Here is a 24,171-nt window from a genome sequence, read left to right on the forward strand (position 1 = left end):
TGTTCAGAGAAATAAGAACTTATTTCTGGAATTACAGTTCCAGAAATAAGGTTCTGGAGTTACAGTACTTGTGGTAGTTCTTGCTTTTGCCGGCACACTGTCCAGACTTCCCGCTGTTGGTTATAGCCCCGCAAACTTACCTTAGGAACTGCCCATCCCCCGTCAGATGCAGTCTTGGTGAGATTGTCAGCCAAGGTAGTGACTTGTCCCCTGTCCCTGTCCCCTGTCAAAGGTGTTGTCATCTGCCTCAGTCTCATACAGACTTTCTCTCCCTAGAATTTGAATCTTGAGTGGTAAGACACCAGCACAGAGGCACAGGAGAGCTGACTTATCTTGGTGGAAACAGTTCAAAGCTGTGCCCCCAGAGTGGCCCAGGTTCTTGGCCTTCACCCAGGCACTATCTTCCTTTTTCTTTTTTAATGGGCTTTTTAAATTTTTTATTTCTATTTGAAAGAGAGAGAGAGAGAGAGAGCACATGAGTGGTGGAGGGGAGCAGATAGAGAGAATCTTAAGCAGGCTCCATGCTTAGCATGGAGCCTGACATCGGGCTCAATCCCATGACCCTGGGGTCATGACTTGAGCCAAAATCAAGAGTTGGATGCTTAAGTGACTGAGCCACCCAGGTGCCCCGGAATACTATCTTTTTTTTTTTAATGTTTATTTATTTTAGAGACAGAGGACAAGTGGGGGAAGGGCAGAGAGAGAGGGAGACACAGAATCTGAAGCAGGCTCCAGGCTCTGAGCTGTCAGCCCAGAGTCCGACACGGGGCTTGAACCCACGAACCGTGAGATTATAACCGGAGCCAAAGTCGGACACTTAACCGACTGAACCACCCAGGCACCTCAGAATGCCGTCTTTCGGATCCATTTCTCCTGGCTAAGTTAGCCCTGGCAGATATGTACTGCTGGCATCCTAAAACCCTAACTGATACACCTCCTGGGAGACCTACTCTCTGTAACACTTCAAGCACTCAGGGGACACGATGGGTTTTATTCTACCCAGATGCATATGAGTTTCTTTTCCTGGTGATCTTGAAGGAACTGTGTATTGCTGCCTTTCTTTACTGAGTAGCTGACTTGGGTGCCCTCCTGATGAGGTCCTCGATGTCCCACTTGGGCCACTCAGGATCCCCTGAGATCTGGCAACAGTGTGAAGGATAGATTGAGAGGGGAAGGAGTTAGAAGCAAACGCCCATCAGGACAGCAGTCACCCAGGAGAGAGATGATGGGAATGTGAGGTGCAGTCAGGCCACAGCTGAGGGACACAGAGGATAAAAATAAGTAGAAAAAAATTTTAATTAATCAGTAAATTTATTCTTAAACAAGATCTCGAATTCACTAATAGAATTAGTTTTGTGATTAAAATGTAATGCAGACTAAATAATATATCTCCATGGAGAATGATGCAAAACTTCTGTTTCATCCTCAATATTACTTTGATAATTTACTAAATAAATGATCAGGATCTAAATTTGCTAGCACGAAATCTAGGCTGTTTCATTAATTAAAAGTCCTTCTCAAATGAGACTTTCAATAAAATATGAAAAAATCCACATATGGCCTATTTTACAGGCAATACTTTAAGCAGGAAAAACATCAAATGAACGACTACCATTCACTATGCAGGGATTTCTTCCATTTTCTGGTACTGGCATGAATCTAAATATAGTACTGGAAGCCCTCTATTCAAGCAAATTAGATTTCTTTTCAAGTACAGTACCTTGTTTTATCATACTTTATTGTACTTCACAGGTACTGTATTTTTTTTTTTTTTTTTTTACCAACTGAAGGTTTATGGCAGCCTGCATCAAGCAAGTCTACTGGCGCCATTTTTCCAACAGCATTTGCTCACGTTGTGTCACAGTTTGGTAATTCCTGCAATATTCACACTTTTTCGTTATTACTATATCTGCTATGGTGATAGCGATCAGTGGTTTCTTGAGATGGAAGCCCTACCTGGTGAACGTGCTGTGAACACTGCTGGAATGACAACAAAGGATTTAGAATATTCCAGAAACTGAGTTGAAAAAGCAGGGGCAAGGTTTGGGATGACTGGCTCCCATTTTGAAAGAAGTTCTCCCGTGGGTAAAATGCTATCAAACAGCATCACATGCCACAGAGAAATCATTCATGAAAGGAAGAGTCAATGGATGTGGCAAACTTCATTGTCGTCTCATTTTAAGAAATTGCCACAGCCACCCCAGCCTTCGCCAACCAGCACCGTGGTCAGTCGGCAGCCATCAACACAGAGGCAAGACTCACTGAAAGTTCAGATGATGGTTAGCATTTTTTAGCAATAAAGTATTTTTAAATGAAGATATGCACATTGTTTCTTTAGATACAATGCTATGGCACACTTAATAGACTACAGTAGAGTGTAAACATAACTTTTATATGCACTGGCAACAAAAAATTCATTTTCCTTGCTTCATTACAATATTTGTTTTATTTTGGTGGTCTGGAACTGAACCCGCAGTAACTCTGAGGTATCCCTGTATTTTTTCCTCTTGCCTAAAATTATAGTTCAAAACATGTGCTACTCCCACTGAAAGTTATTTGGAAATCCTTTGAATGAGCATGCAGAATAGTTTTCTCACCCATTTCCTACTGTATTATAAATGTAAGCTTCAGCCATTTGTTGCTAGTCCTTTGATCATTGTTTTTAGAGCGTGTTTGACAATTCATAATTATTTCACAGTGTATTTGTCTGAAAAACAGCCTAAACCCGTATTGCAGATAACACTCTTATCTAATGGAAGAGTTGCTTCCTCACAGGTTTTTGCTACCGACCTGGACAGTGGATTGAATGGCCTCATTGAGTACTCTATTCTCTCTGGGAACCAAGGGGACGCCTTCCACATGGACGCGCTGAGTGGTGTAGTGACAGCAAATGCGATTCTAGATTATGAGTTCACCAATTCCTACAGGTCTGTCCCAGGCTCAGGTCCATTTTGCTCATTTATTCTGCTTGTTGCTGACAAAATTGTTGCTTTGGCCATGACTTCCTGTTATGTAAGTTTAAGTTGTAAAACATGTTTCCCTTTGATCCAACTTGTGATCACCCTTGTGATACACTGAAGGAGTCTTAGAAAGTATTTGCTATTTGGAAGAGGTGATTACACTGGAAGAACTTTAGGGTCCCCTGTAGTTCTGAGCTTTTATGAATGTTGGATGCTATTAAGTACTAAATGAGAGACCTTAAAAAAGACAGTATTTGTGAAATGCCTACTGAATTATAGAGTGCTCTATAATTGTTATTGTTTTTTTTAAATAGTGAAGACTGAATGACATTTCTTTTTTTAATTCTTTTTTCTTAAAGTTTATTTCTGAGAAAGAGAGACAGACAAAGAGAGAGAGAGAGAGAGAGAGAGAGAGAGAGAGAGGGAGAATATGAAAGGCAGGAAGAGAGGGAGACAGAGAATCTGAAACAGGCTCCAGGCTCTAGGCTCTGAGCTGTCAGCACAGAGCCAGATGCAGGGCTCAGACCCACAAACCTCGAGATCATGACCTGAGCCAAAGTCAGACGTTTAACAGACTGAGCCACCCAGGCACCCCTCTCTTTTTAAGTCTGTCCTCAGTTTTGTGTATGAAAGTACAACCCTGTCATCGGGTCCTTGTGGCAGTACTGTATCCTAACAGAAATGATCTTGTTAAGCATACATTTCAACATTAAATATATTTTGTCTAGAGTTCAAGGTACACAGAATTATGCAGAATTCTATAAAAGAGAATACTAGTGTTGTGGGTCTTCTAGTCATTTTTAAAAGTCAGTGCTACAAAAGTCTAGCTATACCTGCAGATATAGTTATGGCATCACAGTCTATAAAAGAAAAAGGAAAAGACTCTAAGGAATGCAAAATGTCCAAGTATGGGGATTGCCTCAAGAATGATGGCCCAGCCTTGCACGCAATTTGACAGGCGAACATGGTTTCTCTGTAAGTGCCAATAAGGAGCGAGCCATAGGCTATATGAGTGAGTGGGAGAAATCAGGTGCACGCTGGGGCTTATTCTGCAGGCCTGAACCAAGGCACACGCATCTACTCTACTTTGGGAAGAAAACATAGCAAACTTAACCTTGTTTGTCTCTGGAGAAGTGGTCATGGGGCAAAGCTGGGGTCAGAGGCTTGGCTTTCTCATTGTGCATTTCAGGGTGCTTTATATTCATATATTTCGTACATTCTTCTGAAAGGCCTTACACATACGGCGTTTCCCTCAATCTTCAGAGTCCCCTCCTGAGGAAGCTAAGGAGCATTTTCTCATTCACAGGGTAAGACAGCAGACACACGGTGGCTTGCTGAGGGCCAGAGAACCACTTAATGATCAAACATAGGCTCACGCCCAAGTGTTCTGATTTTGACTCACGCTGTTTCCACTGTACGGCCTACAGAGCAGACCTTCTACGCAGGGGAAAAACAGGCATATGAAAGACCCGAGTGCCAATGTTCTCCTAGGCCAGGCTACTTTCATGTTTTATGAAGAAAGTGCAGTAGACGCATGTGGTTGAGCTGCGAGAACGGATTACAGTGGGATCTGTTACAGGGCGGATTGGATTAATTAACCTCTGAAAACCTTCCCGGCTCTAAAAATTTGATTGTTTAGTTCTTTTTGTTTAATATATTTCAAAATATGACTTCAAAAGCATTTTAAAAGTTTAAGAACTTACCCTGTAATAGCCAGTAGGATTTTTTTGAGTAATATTTTAATGTAATCAATTGTTATGATACTTATTGTATAAATATATTAAAACCGGCTGTATAAGTATGTTAAAACCCATTTCTGCTACATTGTTTCTACAGTCATTTTAAGCCTAGAGCCGGTTTTGTCTCTCTGTAGATGACTGCAGGTAATTCTCAGCCTAGTGTCACCTGAGTGATTACAAATTCGGAGATTATTGAAGGTCTGCTGTGTTCTAGGAACTAAGCATTTCCGGATTGTAATGACTTTCTGCCCTAACGTTCTTTTTACTCAATGGAGCCTAATTAGCAATTAAATCTGACTCCTTTCAGCTTTTTCCTATTTGCGTCATCATTTCAATGTTCCCAACGTCTAAATTGGCCCCAGTATTTAAAAGTGCCCCTCTCCAATTCCCCATGAAGAATTTCACTCAAGGCTAGAGAAACGGGAATTGAGAGACTTTGAACTATACACACACTGCCACTGAGAGATAAAGAGACAACCATCGCGCGCACGCGCTCACACCCACGCACCCCTGAGCCACCCTCCCCACCCCCGCCCCCCAGTCTCCACTATCACCAAGGCCAGGAAATATTTTAAATCTCCTGCCTGTTTATGTTCTCCCCTTTGGCTTCTCTTCCTCTTTAGGGCTTTCGCTGATATTTAAAGTAGTGGGAAATGCGGGATGATTTTCCCCTAGCCTCCTACATCATTAGTGGATGCTTTGGAAATGGTGCCATTTAGCCTTTTGACTTTCCTTTTGAAGTATTGCTATTTTGTCAGATTGAAGAAAACATTCCCAATTCTAACCCTCTGTTTTACAATATAAAATGAAGGGAAAATCAGTTATGATTATATGCAATATAAATGCATTAAATAAAAATTAAATGACTTTTAGATCTCATATTTAGCCACATATAAGAAAATTCAGTGGAGAGGTGATGACAAATTATAAAATAGCCCTTAGGTTCTATCTGACTGATATTTCTGATTTTTAAAAACTATTTACCAAGCGTGAGGCCAGGGATGTAAAGATGTGTGAAAGAGTTCTTGTTTTTAGGGAACTCAAAAATCAAGTGCCATTATAACCCATGACAGAAGGCATATTAATAATCACAATATTTACAGGTGTGCCTGGGTGGCCCAGTCAGTTAAATGTCCAGCTCAATTTTGGTTCAGGTCATGATTTCACAGTTTGTGAGCTCTGCACTGATGACATGAAGCCTGCTTGGGATTCTCTCACTCCCTCTGTCTTTGCCTCTCCCCTGTTCATTCTCTCTCTCTGTCTCTCTCTCTCTTAAAATAAGCTTAAAAAATAATCACAATAGTTGCCATTTATGGAGCTGCTTTATATGTCAAGTTTTCATAACAGATTAAGATTTACAGAAAGAGGAAATTGAAGTTCAGAGAGGTAAAGGTTTTTGCCAAAAAATATGCAGCGTGTAAATGGTAGAATGGATGGGATTTTTGCCCATGTGAGTGGTCATTGTAGGCTTCCTACTCTACCATGTGAATGAATCTGTAAAGTCCATACTTGTATATTTATGAAGTCCAAAACATAAAAGGAAAAAAAAACTTTAGGCAAATATGAGTTAAAGGTTTAAAACTTCAATTTCTGTAGCATAAATATTCAAGGTCAAAGAGCAACACTAAACTCATACTCTCCACAGAGGGCTCATTACAACCTGGAGAGAAATAGTGCAAAGCAGTTATGTATACAAGGTAGGAAGTGGACTGCAATGTTAATTATCTTTTCCAAGATACATGATTCATAAACAGCAGCGCTGGAATGGCAACCCCATTTTGTTGATTCCCCATGAAAAAGGAATAAAAGACATTTTGGGAAAAAAGCCAGAAATTCATGGATATGCAAAAGTGTTTGGTATGTTTGGCAGTAACAAGGGGTGCATGCACCTGAGAAGCACCTGTGTGTGGGGTAATGAAAAAGAGGCTGAGGACACAGAGGAAAAGGAGAAAGGTAGTCAAAGGTACAAAGTTTCAGTTACAAGGGAAATAAGTACTCTTAATTGTGGATGTGATATGCAACATAGTTGACATGGTTTTTCTCCATTTTTTGTGTCTGTATGAAATGATGGATGGCAACTAAGTTATTGTGATAATAATTTCACAATATATGTAAATCACATTTTTATGTTATACAAGCTCACCATGACCTGAAAAATAAAACAAACAAAAAAAGAGGCTGGTAGGTTGCAGTCAAGTTTTGAGGGACTTTATACTACATATAATGGAAATTTTACTTGATTCTATAGTCTATCTAAAAGCAATTGAGTGCATGTTCAGATCTTTATTTTTTTTTAAGTTTATTTATTTTGAGAGAGACAGGAACAGCATGCGTGGGGGAGGGGCAGAGAGAGGAAGAGAGAATCCCAGGCAAGCTCCACATTGGCAGTATAGAACCGGATGCAGGGCTCAGACCCACAAAGCCAGGAAATCATGACCTGAGTTGAAACCAAGAGTCAGATGCTTAACTGACTGAGCCACCCAGGCGCCCCTCAGATCTTTATTTTTAAAACACATCTGGTAATGGATGCATCACAAGATAGAGAACCAGCATCAGACAGATTAGTTAGGCTAGACAATGGCTGTGAAGGATCTGTTGTTACCAGGATGAAGCAGCAGGGATGGAAGGAGGGCGCATACTTGCTAAGTGATTCAGATATGGAATCCATGGAAACAGGGTCAACAGTTGAATTTATTCAACAAGATATGAGATAGAAAGTGATTCTGAAATTTCTTCATAGGAAAGGCAGGAATTGGGATTGGGATATTTTTCAGGGCATTTTGAGTTTGAAGGACTAGTACAAGATCAAAAGTAAAGACACTCCTAAGGCAATTAAAATACTGATCTGGAGCTCCGGAAAGAGGTCTTCATCCAAGATTGAGATTTCAGATTCATCCAGGGAATGAGAATTTGGGGGATTATCACTACTTGAGGATGAGGCAAATAGCCAACAGAATAGATTCAGGGAATAAAAGGAACAGAACCTAGAAAAGATCGTTCCTAGAAACCACAGGGAGAGGTTGGATTATGTAAAGAAGAAGGATTCAAAATGTGTTTGGATTAGAATCAGCTAAAAACTATTCCTTGCTTTAAGGAGTTTAAGGAGATATTATGTATACGTATTATATTTCTTATTTCCAAAATCTATTTTTTAATATGTAAAAAAAAATCTTATTATTGTTTTGCTCTAACAGTGAATATACTCAATTGCATTTTCTCAAATGTTAAATGAGATACAAGACAACATCTTTTTGATTCCTGAAAACCTCAATATCATCTGTCTTTTGGAGGATCCAGTTTCCTGTGATGTCTGTGATACTTTTGTATGCTCATATGGAATATCCACACAAGGTGGTAGCACACTGTCGTCCTGCCATCAGATGTCAAAGCAAGCTCTACTTTGCAATTATAGTTATCTGGAAGAGGACACTATGTAGATTTATGACAAACACAATATAAAGCTCCGTTTTGAATTGGAAATAAGTGTTTCCAGATAGTTCTGTTTTGATATCACCCATTTTATGGCTGCTAATGCCATGGTGAATCAAGCTGCTTATCAGGTGGTATGAAAGAAGATGATCTGAAGAGTAACTGCTTTTAAAATCTGCTTGTCGGCACACCTATTTTCATCCCTGACAGCCGCTCACGGCGAGCCCGCCATCTTACCTCAATTCCAAAAGCTCTTTCTTGATCCTTCTGCTTTTCCATAGCATTTTGTTCTTGTTTCATACATGCATTATCTTCAGCTATCTCTTCAAGGACATTAATTAGAATTGTTTTCATATTTTCTTTTGTCCTTTCAAGATATCTGTTTCCTTTGGGTTTATTTCTTCTCCTTGTCTGTTTTGCACTCTCTTTTCATACTGAAGACTTGCTGTAAGTAACTAACCATGCATGGTTCTGAGTGAGGCAATGGCAAAGTCATTAGAATCTGTGAGTGGGCCGCCAGAGCTTACTGATCAGCACACTTCACTTTCAGATAAACTAGAGAGGAAGTTGACTACTATGCAGAATGACATAATCTAGAGAGTTCCTTTTTCTTTGGGAGGGGCTTTCATTTCTACAAGGACAGTCCCTCAGTATTACTTACTGAGTATGAAAATCAGGCCTTCTTTTGCCTGAGAGTGAAGAACAGTGGGCAAGGGGATTTGATTCTTTAGGTTCTTTATGTTGAATTTAAAATAATCTGCAAGCTATTTTTAGCTCAGTGTCTCACTGTACCCTTTATCGTGTCTTATGCCTCTCATTGGTTACTTGGGGGCGAATCTGTTCCCCACTCCTCCTTATCTTCTTCCAAATATATTTTAATCTGTGGTTTCCTTTTACCCACCTATTGTAACCACTCCCAAATCTGCTTGCATTTTCCAGAAACTTGTTGAAACTTCTCACCACCTGTACCCGCCAATATCTTCTCCCATTTTCTTTTAATCTTATGGACATATACTCTAAGTCCTTCTGCTATCATTTTCATAGAATCTCAGGAGGAAGAAGACATAACACCTGTGTAGATATAACTAGAAGGCATAGCTCTTTTCACAGGTGTTTCTGATGTTGGCTGATAAGCTTTTGTTTTTCTTAGAGTTTCAGAAGAACATGGAATTCTTGGTAGACATTTAAGATACTGTTGAGAGGGAGTTTTGAAAAATCATCTACCACCTTCAGTATTCATTATGGGAATCAGAAAGGATACCGCCTGGTCAAGGTCCCTTCTAACATTTAACATGATAAAAGAAGCTTCCTGTGGTTGATAGATTAAGAGAAATATGCTCTGAATTAGAATAGGCTGGCCCTAAATCTGTTCTGTTTCATTTATAATCTCTGCTGATGTGCTAATCAGGGCAGCAGTTCTGAAACCTGGAGCCAGTTGGACTTGCTACAACCGATAGTTTTACAAAGACTGCCAAGGAGCCATCATAGAAACCTTGAGGTCTCTCAGAAGTTATGTGTACAATCTCGGTGGATCTGCCTTCATAATTTTTCATCTGTCCTTCAAGCCATTGAGGAACTTTTTACTCATCCTTTTATTTTGAAACTGAATGGTGTACTTTCTACCATATCAAAGATTCTCATTTAAGTTGACATAGGCATTATATAGAACCCCTGAAACTGTAACATAAAAATAAGGGTGGTTACAGCTATCGTGGAATTGACAGAGCCATAACTTTGATGTCTTGGCTGAGCTTTTAGCGTGACATTGGGGAGGGGCAGACAGCAGAGGCAGAGAACATTATGATTTGTTTATTTTTAGTAAAATCGTTCCATATGTACCTGACTTACGTCCATGCTCACAAAACTAAACTTTCCACGTGGAATGATTCTGCAGCTCCAGAAGTGTGAAATTCAAGTCGTTGTTTTACTGATGTCCCAGCTCTGATAGTGTAGAAGGCAGGCCCCATGCTTCACAAACAGTAGTTCCAGTGGTTATTTGCCATTAAATGGGATTTAAACCAAGAAAGAGTTGATGTTTCGGTTACACCGTTTTTAAATGTTAGGTTGGAAAGGTAGAACATTTTAACAGATAAGCTAAGGGAAAAGAAAGTAGAAATGTGTCAACCTCGAAGACTCAGTTTCTTAAAGGGTAGCATCAACCGCTGGCTAAGACTAATACCACTCGAAACTAAAGATTGTCTTCTGATCGACAGCTTAGCTCATTACTCGGCTACCCTCCTGGAATTCATAGTGTTTAGAGCGGAGTGAAAAGCTAACGATTATATATTAGGGCATGATATATACACAGAAAGTAAGACAGGCATGTTGAAAATATGTAGTGGAGCTCACATGGTAGAGCACAGGCTTTCTAGTCAACCAGGATCTGGGCTTGACTCCTGGCTCTGTCATACGATACATTCACAATCTTAGACAATCTTGAGAAACCAGCACTCAACGTATAGTTTTAAAAATCGAATAAGATAGCTTACTTGTCTTCAAGAAACTTACGGGAGGGACAGATAATAAATCATTAAGAACAAAGGGTGACAGTCGCTGTGTCAGAGGAATGTACAGGGGGCTGTGGGATAGAGAAAGGAGCATCCAAATCAGACCAGAGGTCAGTGAAAGCTTCTCAGAGAGATGTGAACTTCAGAAGATCAAGAGGGTAGGATGAGGATAGGGATTCCAGGCAGAAGCCAAGTCATAGGAGGTCGTGTGTACGTGCTTGAGGCCTGGACTACCTCGTAGACATGGAGAGCCAAGGAAACGTTTTTTATAGGGAAGTCAGCTTTTCAATTCAGGTTTTTAGATGGAGCAGTTGAGTTGCAGTGGGGGAGATCAAGAGGAGCAGATGAGACTTTCAGTAGGGATTTTGGTGAACAAACAAGTCATCCAGTTGAGAAAGGATATAGTGAAGATAGAACGTTCCAGGTAAAGATTATGAGGGAATGAGGCTACAGAGATCAACTTGTTCTGGTCTGCCCAGGACTCTCCTGGTTTTAAAAAAAACCTGAAAGTCCCATGTCTCAGGAAACCCTTCAGTCCCAGGCAAAGCAGGATGTTTGATCAGCCTACCGGAGCTTCTGAAGGCAAGAGTGCAACGGCTGGGGACACTGATCCAAGTGCTATTCAGGAGGTAAAATCCATAAGATTCATAATTAGTTGGGTGTTGGAAAGGTGGTAATAGAAATGGAGAAGTTGAACACACTAATAAGGTTTCTAATTTAGTTTCTGGAGACAGTTGTACCATCATCCAAGAGTGATGAAATCACTACATGTAAATTCTTGTCAATCATGAAATTTTTCACCTGACTCTATAATTCTGGCCAATCATCCATTTTTGTAAATGTGTTAATCATGCAGTGTCCTCTCTCAATTCTATAGTTTCTATTGATTTGGAATTTGGATCTAAAAACATATCAATACAAAACACTCACTTAGTGGCTCTGTCTTTTGTTGGTACAGTAAAGTGGAAATATGTAGTAATATCCAGGCCATTCATGATAAGGTGGAGGCAGTCTACTTATCCAAAGAACAGGTGTCGGTGTTCTTACTTTTTAGGTTGTTCTTGGTAGGAAAGGACTGAATTCTACGGTCTGTCTCCAGAAATGGTTCCTTTGTTTTAAATGCCACATGACCCCTGGTGGCTTGCTGGATTTTATTTTCTAAATGCATCAAAAATAAATAAATTTCAGGGGTGCCTGGGTGGCTCAATCGGTTAAGCATCTGACTTCGGCTCAGGTCGTGATCTCACAGTTCATGGGTTTGAGCCCCGCATTGGGCTCTGCTGACAGCTCGGAGCCTGGAACCTGCTTCAGATTCTGTGTCTCCTTCTCTCTCTCTGCCCCTACCCCACACACACTCTGTCTCTCTTTCTCTTTCAAAAATAAGTAAACATTAAAAAAAACAAAATAAGTAAATAAATAAATTTCAGGGTACCATTCTTATGAAATAAATTTCTTAAATGATACCATTTAGAAAAAGGCAGGCGGAGAATTATAAAAGTAGCTAGTCAGCTCATTTTTAAGTTGTCAGCTGGATATTTGATATTTGTTATTTTTCTAATTCTCTGGATAACGGATTACATTCCTTGATTCTTTTCCAAACCAGCTTGATTGTGCAAGCCACAGATAAGGGGGTGCCCAGCCTTTCTGGTACAAGTGTGATCAAGATACAGGTGACCGATACAAATGACAATGCCCCGGCTTTTCTCCCCTCTGGAGCAGTGGAAATTGCAGAAAGTAAGTGTGGCAGTTTGGAATCATGGTTTTAACTTGTGTAATATCATCTACCATTTTCTCAGCCAGGCATTATATCAAAGATAAGTACTAATCCTCAACAGCCATGCAACACAGACTGCTTCTGTCTTCATTTTACAGAACAGAAAATGGATGGTCAAAAGTTCTAATATCAAATGTCAGAGAAGTTGAATGTCAAAGCTGGGATTTGCATTTAAGTCATCAGGAGGCCAATTACCAAGGCTCAAAGTGTCATTCCACACAGCTTCTTTTTTGTGTGCCCATAGTTCTCAAAAATGAAATCTCCGCTATGGAGAAGCCTACTTAGCCGACTGTGATGATCCCCTGAGAAGGAGCGATGTCCTTAGATAATTTTGTCAGTCTTTGCAGTATATTTATGGCAAGTAGTAAGTGAAGGGGTACTCACCACACAAAGCCATTGCTTCCCTCTAGTGTAAACTAAACTTAAGCATTTACAGAAAGACTTTACCCACATTCATGGTGGAGGGAGAAACTATTAAATTTTACATGATGTGCTAATTAATCTTAATTGTTTGGGTCTCTGGGTTATATGACTCCGTAGTCTGCAGTCCCAAATTTGTCCATGGTCAAGGGCTGTACTGGTAAATCCAACCCAACTCTTTTATCATTGAAATTACAAAAAGTGCTCACCCCTCTCTTGTCACTGTCCTTTTACTCTTAATATCCAACTCACTCCTAAGATGTTTCAAACCTTTTAGTATGCTCACTTTCCAGACAAATTACTGCGCACAGAGGGATCTGTTTGTAGATGTGTGGAGATACCTAAAAATACTCTAAAGTGTTCTACAAATAAAAAGTTTTCCAGTTCTGCCTCTCATCCATTTGATATATTTTCATTTGCTTTTACCGAAGGTCCTATTCTTAAGCACATGCATTAGCATCAAAATGCAGCAATGTACCCATTGTAAATACATCACGAGAACAGATGGCATAAATCAAAATGTACTGAATAGGGTAAGGGATGGTTGATGCACAACCAGAATGTTCAAGCCTAAAATATGAAAATTACAATGAGTCTCATAGACAGGAGAACTGTTCTGAGTATGTTGCCCTCTCCTTTCTACCTGCACCATACTTGTAAGCTTAAAAATGAGGTCCCTTGGAGCACGCGGGTGGCTCAGTCAGTTGAGCGTCTGACTTTGGTCAGGTCATGATCTCGCAGTTAGTGAGTTTACTGCTGTCAGCACAGAGCCCGCTTCAGATCCTCTGAACCCCTCTCTCTCTGTGCCTCCTCCACTTGTGCTTTCCCAAAAATAAGTAAATATTTTAAAAAATGAGGTCTCTTTTGTGACAGTTTAGACTAAAGAACATATAGTGTGTTAGGCACTTAGCATGCCATCTCTTTTGTGATTTTTGTTTTGGTGAAGGATATTAGAGATTTGCTTTTATCACTAGCACAATGTATACTTTGTCTTTCAACAGTCTGGATAATTTGGGGAGTCAGATTTTAAGAGAAGGAAGCAGTGTATGTGCCACCCCAAAGGAAATAATTTTACAAAATAAATACAAGGAACTATATTTCTAACTTTCGTATACAAATATTTTCACTTAAATCTTGCTTACTTTTCAAAACTGTATGCTTTGTATTAATGTTTTGAGTAATAACCTTCTTCCCACCCATATCCCCTATGTTTATATGATTTTAATACAGAAACTATGTATACAAATAAGTGGCTGAGAATGTTTCTTGGTCCTGGAATTGTGTTGCACGCATACGACAAAAAATGCAATATAAGAATCGAATATGCTCTACCTCCTCAATTCCCTACTCAGTGGTAAATTTTCACTTTATTGGGCTCATAAATTCTTCAGAGTTTTTGTTCGGCTCATAATGAGCTTCGTATGAGAAATCATGCCAAGAAACAGCAACTCATGTTGGACTTAAAGTTAAAATGTTTGGATTGAACTATTAAAGAAAAGTATTTCAAAGGATGCATTTTAATGGAGGCTGACATTGGTCATGACTATTCCAGATTCTTTGCCTGGTGTGATTGTGACTCAGATATCCGTTCATGATGTGGATTTGAATCCAGCTTTCATCTTCAATTTCGCCAAAGAGAGTAATCCTGGAACGAAGTTTGCCATTGATCGGAACACTGGAGCGGTGATGCTAGTGAAAACATTGGATTTTGAAGAAGCTACTGAATATGAGCTGCTCATCCAAATTTCTGATACTGTGCATCACACAGAGGGAACACTCATGGTCCGTGTGTTGGATGTCAACGATAATCCACCAGTATTTTCTCAAGATTCTTACCAGGTAAAGAGCTCAAAGATATGCTGAAACCACAGCCAGACTGGAAAGAATGGGGAATAATGTAAGCCTACCATTGTTGATAAACGGATTTAGGCAGACGGTATTCATGGTGTTTAGAGCCTTACTTGACGCTGAGGGTTTTATATTCAATATCATGGAGGCTATGGTAAGTAAATATGGAATTAAGTAGCTCATTCAATTCAGTTTCTTATGTATGTATATTGCCATTGTTTTCATTTGTAGAGATTGGAGTCCAGTTGGCCATAACAATCACAACTGACCTAATATTTGTAAAGCTACCAGACAATAAGGCGGTTTAGATTCTCAGCAGTTAACTTGGGAAAACCCTTTCTTTCCTAGAGATAGTTTTGGAATATAGTGATGAACATTTTGCAGAGATAAGTCATGAACAAAACTGTAAAGTGGAAATTTGATTTGCTGCAGATCTCAGTGTATGTTTATAGAAGTAAGGACAATAATAGCATTCAGCTAAATACTTGGAAATGGGCGTCAGGACTTCTGAATGTAGCAAATGCATGGTTGAAGCATAAACACAGAAAAGAAACTAACCTAAGTAATGATTTTCTGTGAAGGCTTGCTAAATTATACAATGTACATAATGTAATACTATAATAGTGAATTTGCTAACTATCCTCTACCATGCAGAAATAATTTAGATGGAATTTTTGTCATAATAAAACTCAAAAGTAAATGAAAACTTTTTTTCATTTTGTTTTTCTGAATTCTAGGTCTACAAAATAATGTTCTTAATATGTCAACTCTATAAATTAATGTGTGTATTTTCCATAAGCAAAATGAATACAGTGATTTTTACTTTCTGGCCTTGTTCCTGAAAATATCTCTGCCTGGAAGCACAGGGCTCATTTCTGTCTTTTTTCCTTCAGGCCACTGTTCCCGAATCGGTGCCTGTAGGGTACTCGGTGCTGACTGTGGGAGCCACAGACATAGAAAGCAATGAGAACATTTCTTACAGGATCCTTTCTTCGTCAAAGGAATTTTCAATTGATCCAATGAATGGTGAGTTATTCATAGTGGCTTTAGTGTTCGTAGGTTCGAGTTACAGGGTGGAAGGCTGCAGTAATCTTTTCCAAATGCTCCTAAAACGCTTCCACCTCACCCGCCCCCCCCCCCCCGGTATTATAGATGCCACCCTTCTTATTTCTCTGCACATCAAATGCTGTGGTAGCAAACCCTGGTGTTATTTCTCTTCTCCAACATCTCAATGGCTGGAAGGCAAAAGGAATTGATTACATGCTGGCAAATGTGCAGGATTTCAGAGACCCCAATGTAGTAAACACCCAGTTGATCAGTCCAACTAAGGACAGTTTGGGTAATTATCCCAGGCCTCAACAAGCAACAGAATGTAGTCGAAGGGATTCATTTAGTACTGAGGACTTCGTGTTACAAGAGTGTGGAAGCTTTTTTTCCAAGCCAAGTACAAAAAGTTCAGTAATAGCATAATACATTCAATAAGGACAAAAAATTGAAAAAGGGAAATGATTTGCGCATCTCTACTGAGAAAAATTATTGTGGTATTTTTTCTGGTTTATTTGATGCCTTCCAAGGCTCTTTGTCTTTTTATCAGAGAGCAAGTCACTTGTGGTCATGAAATGCATTGAGGCAAGTGATTTCAGATTAGAACGGTTAAGAATTGTATAGAGGAAACATAGCAATGAGTAGAAATTAAAAACTAAATTTGATATGATATTATCATTAGGAAAACAAGGTCCCTAGCAGAGCACACTCCAGAAAAGAACAGGTCCTGGGACATGTCACACTATGTGTTCCCCATCTCTACCCACCATTGCATTATTTCATAAGTGAGAGCTGATTTAAAAACTAACCTCAGGGGGTACCTGGGTGACTCAGTCGGTTAAGTGTCCAACTTCAGCTCAGGTCACGATCTCGCAGTTTCTGAGTTCGAGCCCCGCGTCGGGCTCTGTGCTAACAGCTCAGAGCCTGGAGCCTGCTTCCGATTCTGTGTCTCCCTGTCTCTCTGCCCCTCACCCCACTCATGCTCTGTGTCTCTCTGTCTCTCAAAAATGAATAAGCACTAAAAACATTTTTTTAATAATAAAAAATTAACCTGAGGATGACAGATGGTAACTAGACTTATTGTGGGGATCACTTTGCAATATATACAGGTATAGAATCCTTAGTTTTACATCTGAAAATAACATGATGGCATATGTTAACTATATCTCAATAAACAATTAACCTCAGGATTGCCCTAAAGAAGAATTTAATCACCAAAGACCAGTATGCGGCCCATGGAGGGTTGCAACAAGTAGGTCATGTTGCCATGCAGGCTGTGGGTGAATGCTGCTGTATGGATGTAAACATGTCAGATATTTGGCTCTAAGATCTTTTCTTCTCTCTCTTTTTTGGGGGATGCACAGTGCTCAGGTGACATCAGCTGGTGTCCTGGCCACAGCCCGTCACAGTGTATAAGGTGGTCCCTCTGAGCACTCCATCCTGGCAACATTCTTCCTTGACATGTGTTATCAATACTTTGCAATTACGATATTGATTAGGAGGTTTTTAAAACATTAAATGTTATCAGATCGAGTTAGTTCATGGTGGGACCCTAATTACATATTTCTATATTAAAAACAACAAAATTTGTTAAATATATTTCATCAATAAGAGGAAAAACCACTTACCAAATTAACAAAAAGGGTTTAGGAAAGACACCTTTATAATTAAGCAATAGTTGAAAATCTGCATTATCATATATATTACCTTCATTTGACTAGACTGAACGTCACCCAGTATTTCCAGAATAAATAGCTTTATTCTAGAATATCTATACATGTGTCTATGGGTAGTAGAATGGAGTATATGCTTTTCAAATAAGAATACATTTTCTTAAGAAATAGTAATGGAACAGTTTATTTTACAAAAATAAAATTAAGACACATTTGTAGCAAAGTCATCTTCAAACAGCACATATATTTAATAGAGTGACTGCCAGGAGTATTACTTCTGGATCTCAAGTGTTACAAAAGTCTAAATACAATAATTTAAAATTTCTCTTTGGAGTTACTCTTGGTTGTAACTTAAATAACAAAACTTAGCAAGTAAAAACAACACATTAGTAAATATTTGATAAATATTTGCTGACAAGTGGATCATGAAAATTTAATTTCACAGCATTGAAATGCTATGTCTTATTTTTCAGGCACAATATTTACTATCAATCCTGTATTACCTCTGGATAAAATATCAACAATTCAGTTTCTCGTTGAAGCCAGTGATGGTGGCATTCCTGACCTGAGCGCTCTTACCTTAGTAGAAATAGAAATACAAGATATGAACAATTATGCCCCTGAGTTTGCAGTAGAATATTATAATCTTAGTTTGAGTGAAGATGCTCAAATTGGAGGCACGCTTCTCACATTTTCAACCATGGACCGTGACTGGACCCGTGAAAACACATACGTTGATTATTCGATCATCAGTGGTAATTCACAGAATAATTTCCATGTAGAAACTAGTTTCACTCATTCAGAAGATCCTTATAAGCAAGCTGGTTACCTGGTGTTGCTTCGTAGCCTGGACAGAGAAGTAGCTGCCAGTCATAACCTTGTCATTGTGGCATCTGACCATGGCTGCCCTCCATTGAGCTCTACAGCCATTGTATCAATAGAAGTACTTGATGTCAATGATAATCCACCTAAATTCAGCAGTCTGAAATATCATGCCCATGTCAAGGAAAGTACCCCTCTAGGGAGTCACATCACTGTGGTCTCTGCAAACGACTGTGATGTGGGTCCACATGCAGAAATCATCTACCACATCATCTCTGGAAATGAGAGGGGGCATTTTCACTTGGAAGAAAAAACTGGAGTTCTTTATTTGATTAAACCTTTGGATTATGAAGAAACGACAAAATTCACCTTAACTATTCAAGCTTCAGATGAAGAAAGGAAGCATTTTTCTTTTGCGGTTGTGTTTATCAATGTCCTGGATGATAATGACCATGCACCTCAGTTTATGTTCTCAAACTTAAATTGTGTTGTTCCTGAAAATGTCCCTGTTTTCTCCACTGTATGTTCCGTAAACGCTTTGGATTTTGATGCAGGTCCTTATGGAGAATTGACCTATTCTATTTTATCGCCCTGTTCTACCACTCACGGGATGCCTCGTGATCATCATCCCTTCCTCATTGACCCTTTAACAGGGGATATTCACACTAAGCAAGTCCTTGACTATGAAAATGACAATAAATACTGCCTCACAGTTCAGGCAAAAGACAAAGGGGACTCAGCAGCCTCTTTAATGGTTTGGGTGGATATTGAAGGGATAGATGAGTTTGAACCCATTTTTACTCAAGATCAGTATTTTTTCAACCTTCCAGAAAAGAATAAAATAAGACAGTTGATTGGCAAAGTGGAAGCATCAGATGCAGATGCTGGTATTGATGGAGTTATTCTTTACTCTTTGGAAACTCCATCTCCTTTCTTTTTAGTAAATAAAACTAATGGAAATATTTATTTGACTAGAGCACTTCCCCTGATAAGAAGTCAAGTCCGTGAACAAGACATCATTGAAATGAAAATAATCGCTCATAGCCCCAAACCGGACTCCAAGTTTACATTTTGTGCTGTTTTTGTAAATGTGTCTTCTTTCTCAGAAGGACAACACTCAGCAATATCAGGTAGCAGCTTTTCCATCAGCGTCACAGTCTCCTTTTTGGTGTTTCTGATACTCATCTTCATACTAATTGTATTGATTTTAAGACATAAACAAAAAGACACAACACACAATTATGAAGAAAAGAAAACATCATCATCCTCAGATATCAATTTGAGACTGACCACAGATGGCAGCATGCTCAAGCCCTTCCAAAAAGCTAATGAGTGCCGTAATGAGGCGGTGACTGTGGATGCCATGCCTGAGTGGTTGAGTTTAATAAGTATCATGGAGAAAGACATTGTGAATCTGTACAGGCACTCAAACTCCAGCGGCCACTGTTCTGTGGAAGGAGAAAGTGCAGAAGATAAGGAAATCCAGAGGATAAATGAGCATCCTTACAGAAAGGACTCTGGCTCAGCTCTGAGTGATCGGGAATCCAGGGTCCCAGACTCTGGAATCCCGAGGGACTCAGATCAGCTCTCCTGCTTGTCTGGAGAAACTGATGTGGTGGTCACTGCTGAAACAGCAGAAACCAGCCATACATTTGAGGAAGATAAAGAAGGCTGTGGTACAACCTATGCTCAAAATAATGTGTTACCCCAGACACTAAAGAAGAGAGAGATAAAAGAGAACATCCTGGCTGATGTCAGGAGAGAGTTCGTCTTTATTTCAGATGATCAGGAAGCAAGGTGTGCAGCTCTTTCCACCCAGAGAACCTCTGATCATGATGTGAGAGGCAGCTACCACTGGGATAATCTCCTCAGTTGGGAACCCAAGTTCCAACCTCTTGCCTCAGTATTTAACGATATTGCAAAACTAAAGGATGAACACTTACATACACCGGGCATTCCAAAAGAGAAATCTTTAGTTATTCCACCACCTTTGATAACAGCAGTAGCCCAGCCTGGGATTAAAGCAGTTCCACCAAGAATGCCAGCCAGAACCCCAGGTCAAGTGCTCCAGAAATACCCACACTCCCCCCTTCCCTACCATCTCAGTTCTCTGCCGGAAGCCTCGACCCCTAGCTTTTCACCATCTCTTTTCCTGCTGACCACACAGACCCCTGCCAGGACCCCACTGTTTTCAGATGGGGAATCATTAGGAACACATCTAAGTGGTACGTGCCGTGAACTTAAAGCAGAAGATGAAGTTCAAATATAACATGATTGTGATGCCCAACACTCGCTCACCAATGGTCATGAATGGTTGAACAAGACATTCTTAGGCTAGCTTCTTAAGATTGGCTACAACGTAGTGAGGGATTTCAGAACCTCCTCATTTAAATTTCTTGAATTTCATTCAGCCTTAATGAGAAGTTACCCCCTCTTTTAACCTTTATGTTTTGCTCTCAGGACTCAAGTTTGTATATATAACTCGTGTATATTCGGTCATTAGTTTTCTCTATGATCAGATCTCCAAAGGACACAATGAATTTGACTGACTGCCAAAATGCTTGTATGAAAATATATGGAAATAAGTATAGTGCAGTCTAGTCACATTACTGCTGGTTATACTGCTATATCTAAAATAAATTACTAAAGACTGAATAAGGAATGAGTATAGAACATAAAAATAATGGAAAGGAGAAACTGGGGAGGATAAACTTCGATTTTAAAATGAAGTGATTTTCTTAGATCCGATATGTTTAGAGATGTATTTCTCTACTTTCCCCATATGCTACACTTACAGAGTTTTGCCATAATTTGAATTTTAATGTGGTGTCTTTTGGAAATCTAATGAGAAGTTAAGAATGAAATTTGTCATAACTGTACCAAATAAGAAAACTATTCCTGATTAAATGAACCAGAATGCATGTTCTTGATAGAGGGCCAGGATTGATAAAAGCAATAAGTATATGGTTGACTGCCACCTAAGATATATTTCCTTAGCCTTCTTTATAAATACAATGAGTTTTTTTTTCAATGCTCTGTCTTATAACACAGTACAGGTATACACATTAAATTCTGAAGATTAATATTTGTAGAAATTCCTTCATTTTATTTTCTTTGAGATACAATAACTTTTGGTGCGAAATAATTTATCCATTCAGAGTCACTTTTAGAAGTTTGCATAGATAAAATTATGTTATTAGCTAATAACAAATTTCATAGAGTAATTTAGCAATATATTTTTAAATGAAGATTTTTTTATATAAATATTTCTACTATAAAAGTTAAGAATGGATGTCAGAAGTCTCTCTTCCATTTGTTCATAGTCATGTTTAGCTTTAACTGTCATTGGAGCAGTTTGGAAACATGGTGAAAATAATTCTGTTTTGTACAGCTACTGTTTCAGATATATAGTGGTGTTATGTGGTGCTTACATGTAATGTTATATCCTTCTCTCTGGTGAGCCCGAGAATCCTTCAAAGATCCTTATCCCTTCCAGGAAAGCAGAGTGCATGCTGCTCCTGATGGTCCAGAAGTCATCCATGGTAGGCAACACAACCAGGCATTGGGATAAGAGTTTAGGATCCCAATGTCAAGCCTAGAAGGCATCTGATATGGTTTTCTGCTTGTTTGTTTTTTAATTTTTTAATGTTTATTTATTTTCAAGAGAGAAAGAGAGCGAGTAGGGAGGGGCAGAGATAGAGGGAGACAGAATCCGAAGCAGGCTCCAGGCTCTGAGCTGTCAGCACAGAGCCTGATGTGGGGCTTGAACTCATGAACTACAAGATCATGACCTGAGCCTAAGCTGGATGCTTAACCAGCTGAGCCAACCAGGCGCCCCTGCTGTGGTTTTCTTAATAGTTAATATGAGCTTCTGCTGTAGAAATATTTCCTTTATTTTTTTCAATAGGCCTCATCTGTAAAATTCCGTGAGATACTTCTCTTAGCTGGAAAACATTGCAGGACGCCATGTTTGATACCTGGTTTTGTAGGTAAATAATTCTAAGACTTCCTATGCTGATTTTATTAGTTACATATCTTCTGACTCTTAGATCAGGAACAAGTGTATAAAATCATATCATAAATTATATAAAACATGAAGGTTTTTGGACGAGCCTAGAATCCTAGGGAAAGTCATTTAGTCATGGAACAATTAAAGGATGGATGCATGTTTCTTTTTTTCATGGCATACAGGGAAGAAGATTTCATGGTTTTCCTAAAAAACGTTAATCATTTCAGTGTTCCAATATTTATTCTCTCCTTGGCTTCCTTCAAAAGATTACTTTGAGCCTACAAAAGAAAACCTACACTGATTTTTTTTCCTAATTATATATGGAAGTGTTGTTTTGTAACAGATTTATTTCTAGGAACCAAAAACATTTTGTTGTTTTTAATTAAACAGGTTCTTTATTTACTTCTGTTTAAAAAGAGTCATCCATCGAATTCTTCCCTGAGTTACTGGCCTATGATTTATTGTCCATTCCGGACATGATTCTGCATTTTTCTAGACATTTAATAAAAACAGAAGACATGAAGTATTTAGAGCTATTCCTTACCAATATCTAGTGGATTTTTAATTGACGACTTCATTATACCGTATCCAATGCCACACGGCCACCAAACCACTGCTGCTAGTAGAGTTAAACTGAAAATGTGAACACACTGGCTGAGTGTTTGCAATAAATCATACGTCGGCCCTTTCAACTAGAGTGCTTTTTTCCTAAGTAAACAATATAATTTGTATAGTTTTCCTTCAAGTTTAATATTAACTTGCCTCATATGTTCTGTGTTACTTTGCTGATCTACACACCGGCTTTAGCACTCTGGAGGGGGTACAGAACTTGTTAGTGGAAAATCATATTAAGCCCCAAATTCATAAGCTATAAAATAAAAGACAGTTGTCTCTTGTGGAATTTTGGCTGCCTGAAATTCTGGACTTTCTTGTTGGCAGCCTTAAAAATACTGGTGTAAATCAGTACCAAATGGATATCAAAATTCCATGTCCTAGTAGTAATCATTGAATTGGCCTCCAAAAAAGATTCCTGGGCAAAGAAAGGGGAAAAAAAAAAAAAGCCTGTATCTTTAGGGATTTGGTCATTTGACTGTTCTCGAAGAATATTAAAACGTCCTATAAACTACTGGCTGCATTCATGCACGCATACCTGGTCTGTGTGTCGCTGTCCAGCTGAGACAGGGGTGTGCTTCTCACCCTCAGTTTCAGAACCCTACTTGCTGTGTTTTCCAGAATGATAGGGATGAAAATGAATTATTAATTTTAAAGGTTTTTTCAATGTTTATTTTTGAGAGAGAGAGAACACGGGCAAGCAGGAGAGGGGCAGAGGAGAGAGGGAGACACAGAGTCCAAAGCAGGCTCCAGGTTCCGAGCTGTCAGCAGAGAGCCTGACGTGGGGCTTGAACCCATGAACTGTGGGATCATGACCTGAGCGGAAGTTGGATGCTCAACCAATTAAGCTACCCAGGCGCCCTAAAAATTAATTATTAATTTTAAAACTATTTCCATCCAAATATATGTTTTGTTATTTTTGTTTTGTCTTGCCATTTTACACATACCTTAACATTAAGTAAAAAATAAAAAACACAATCAAAAGGATCTAAGATGATGATATACTTCAAAGCAGTCAGGTGTATGGAGCGAATATGGTTAGTGGATTTTCACATGATATATGGATAAACTCATTGGGTTTATCTTCACAGCATGTTTTGGTTGAGCTCCAGAGTACATAGCGCCATCTGTTTGGTCACAGCTGAAGAGAGGACGGAAGATCTTTCTGTCCAAGAGGAATACCAACATCAGTGAAGCTATAGCTTTGCTTGTGACCAAAACTAGGCATCCAACATAAGTCACTGGAGGTAGGTTACACCCAGTATAGGGATGGAAGGAGAGTAGGAAGGAAGGCCAAAAGAGGAAATAGAAGACTAAATCTGGGGTGTGTCCAG

At 39.2% G+C, this 24,171-nt stretch overlaps 1 protein-coding gene across 1 annotated transcript in view; it reads left to right on the forward strand.

Moving 5' to 3' along the window:
• The window catches only part of DCHS2 (dachsous cadherin-related 2), a 243,217-nt gene extending 222,672 nt beyond the window's left edge, over positions 1 to 20,545 (forward strand). The window contains exons 16-20 of the mRNA XM_042983735.1: positions 2,776 to 2,927; positions 12,239 to 12,369; positions 14,382 to 14,668; positions 15,571 to 15,703; positions 17,868 to 20,545. Of these exons, the coding sequence (XP_042839669.1) occupies positions 2,776 to 2,927; positions 12,239 to 12,369; positions 14,382 to 14,668; positions 15,571 to 15,703; positions 17,868 to 20,485 (3,321 nt within the window). The 3' untranslated portion in view covers positions 20,486 to 20,545. The remainder of the gene's footprint in view (positions 1 to 2,775; positions 2,928 to 12,238; positions 12,370 to 14,381; positions 14,669 to 15,570; positions 15,704 to 17,867) is intronic.
• Positions 20,546 to 24,171: the final 3,626 nt, after the last annotated feature.

This window comes from Panthera tigris, chromosome B1 (genome assembly GCF_018350195.1).
Source record: "Panthera tigris isolate Pti1 chromosome B1, P.tigris_Pti1_mat1.1, whole genome shotgun sequence".
Lineage (NCBI taxonomy): Eukaryota > Metazoa > Chordata > Mammalia > Carnivora > Felidae > Panthera > Panthera tigris.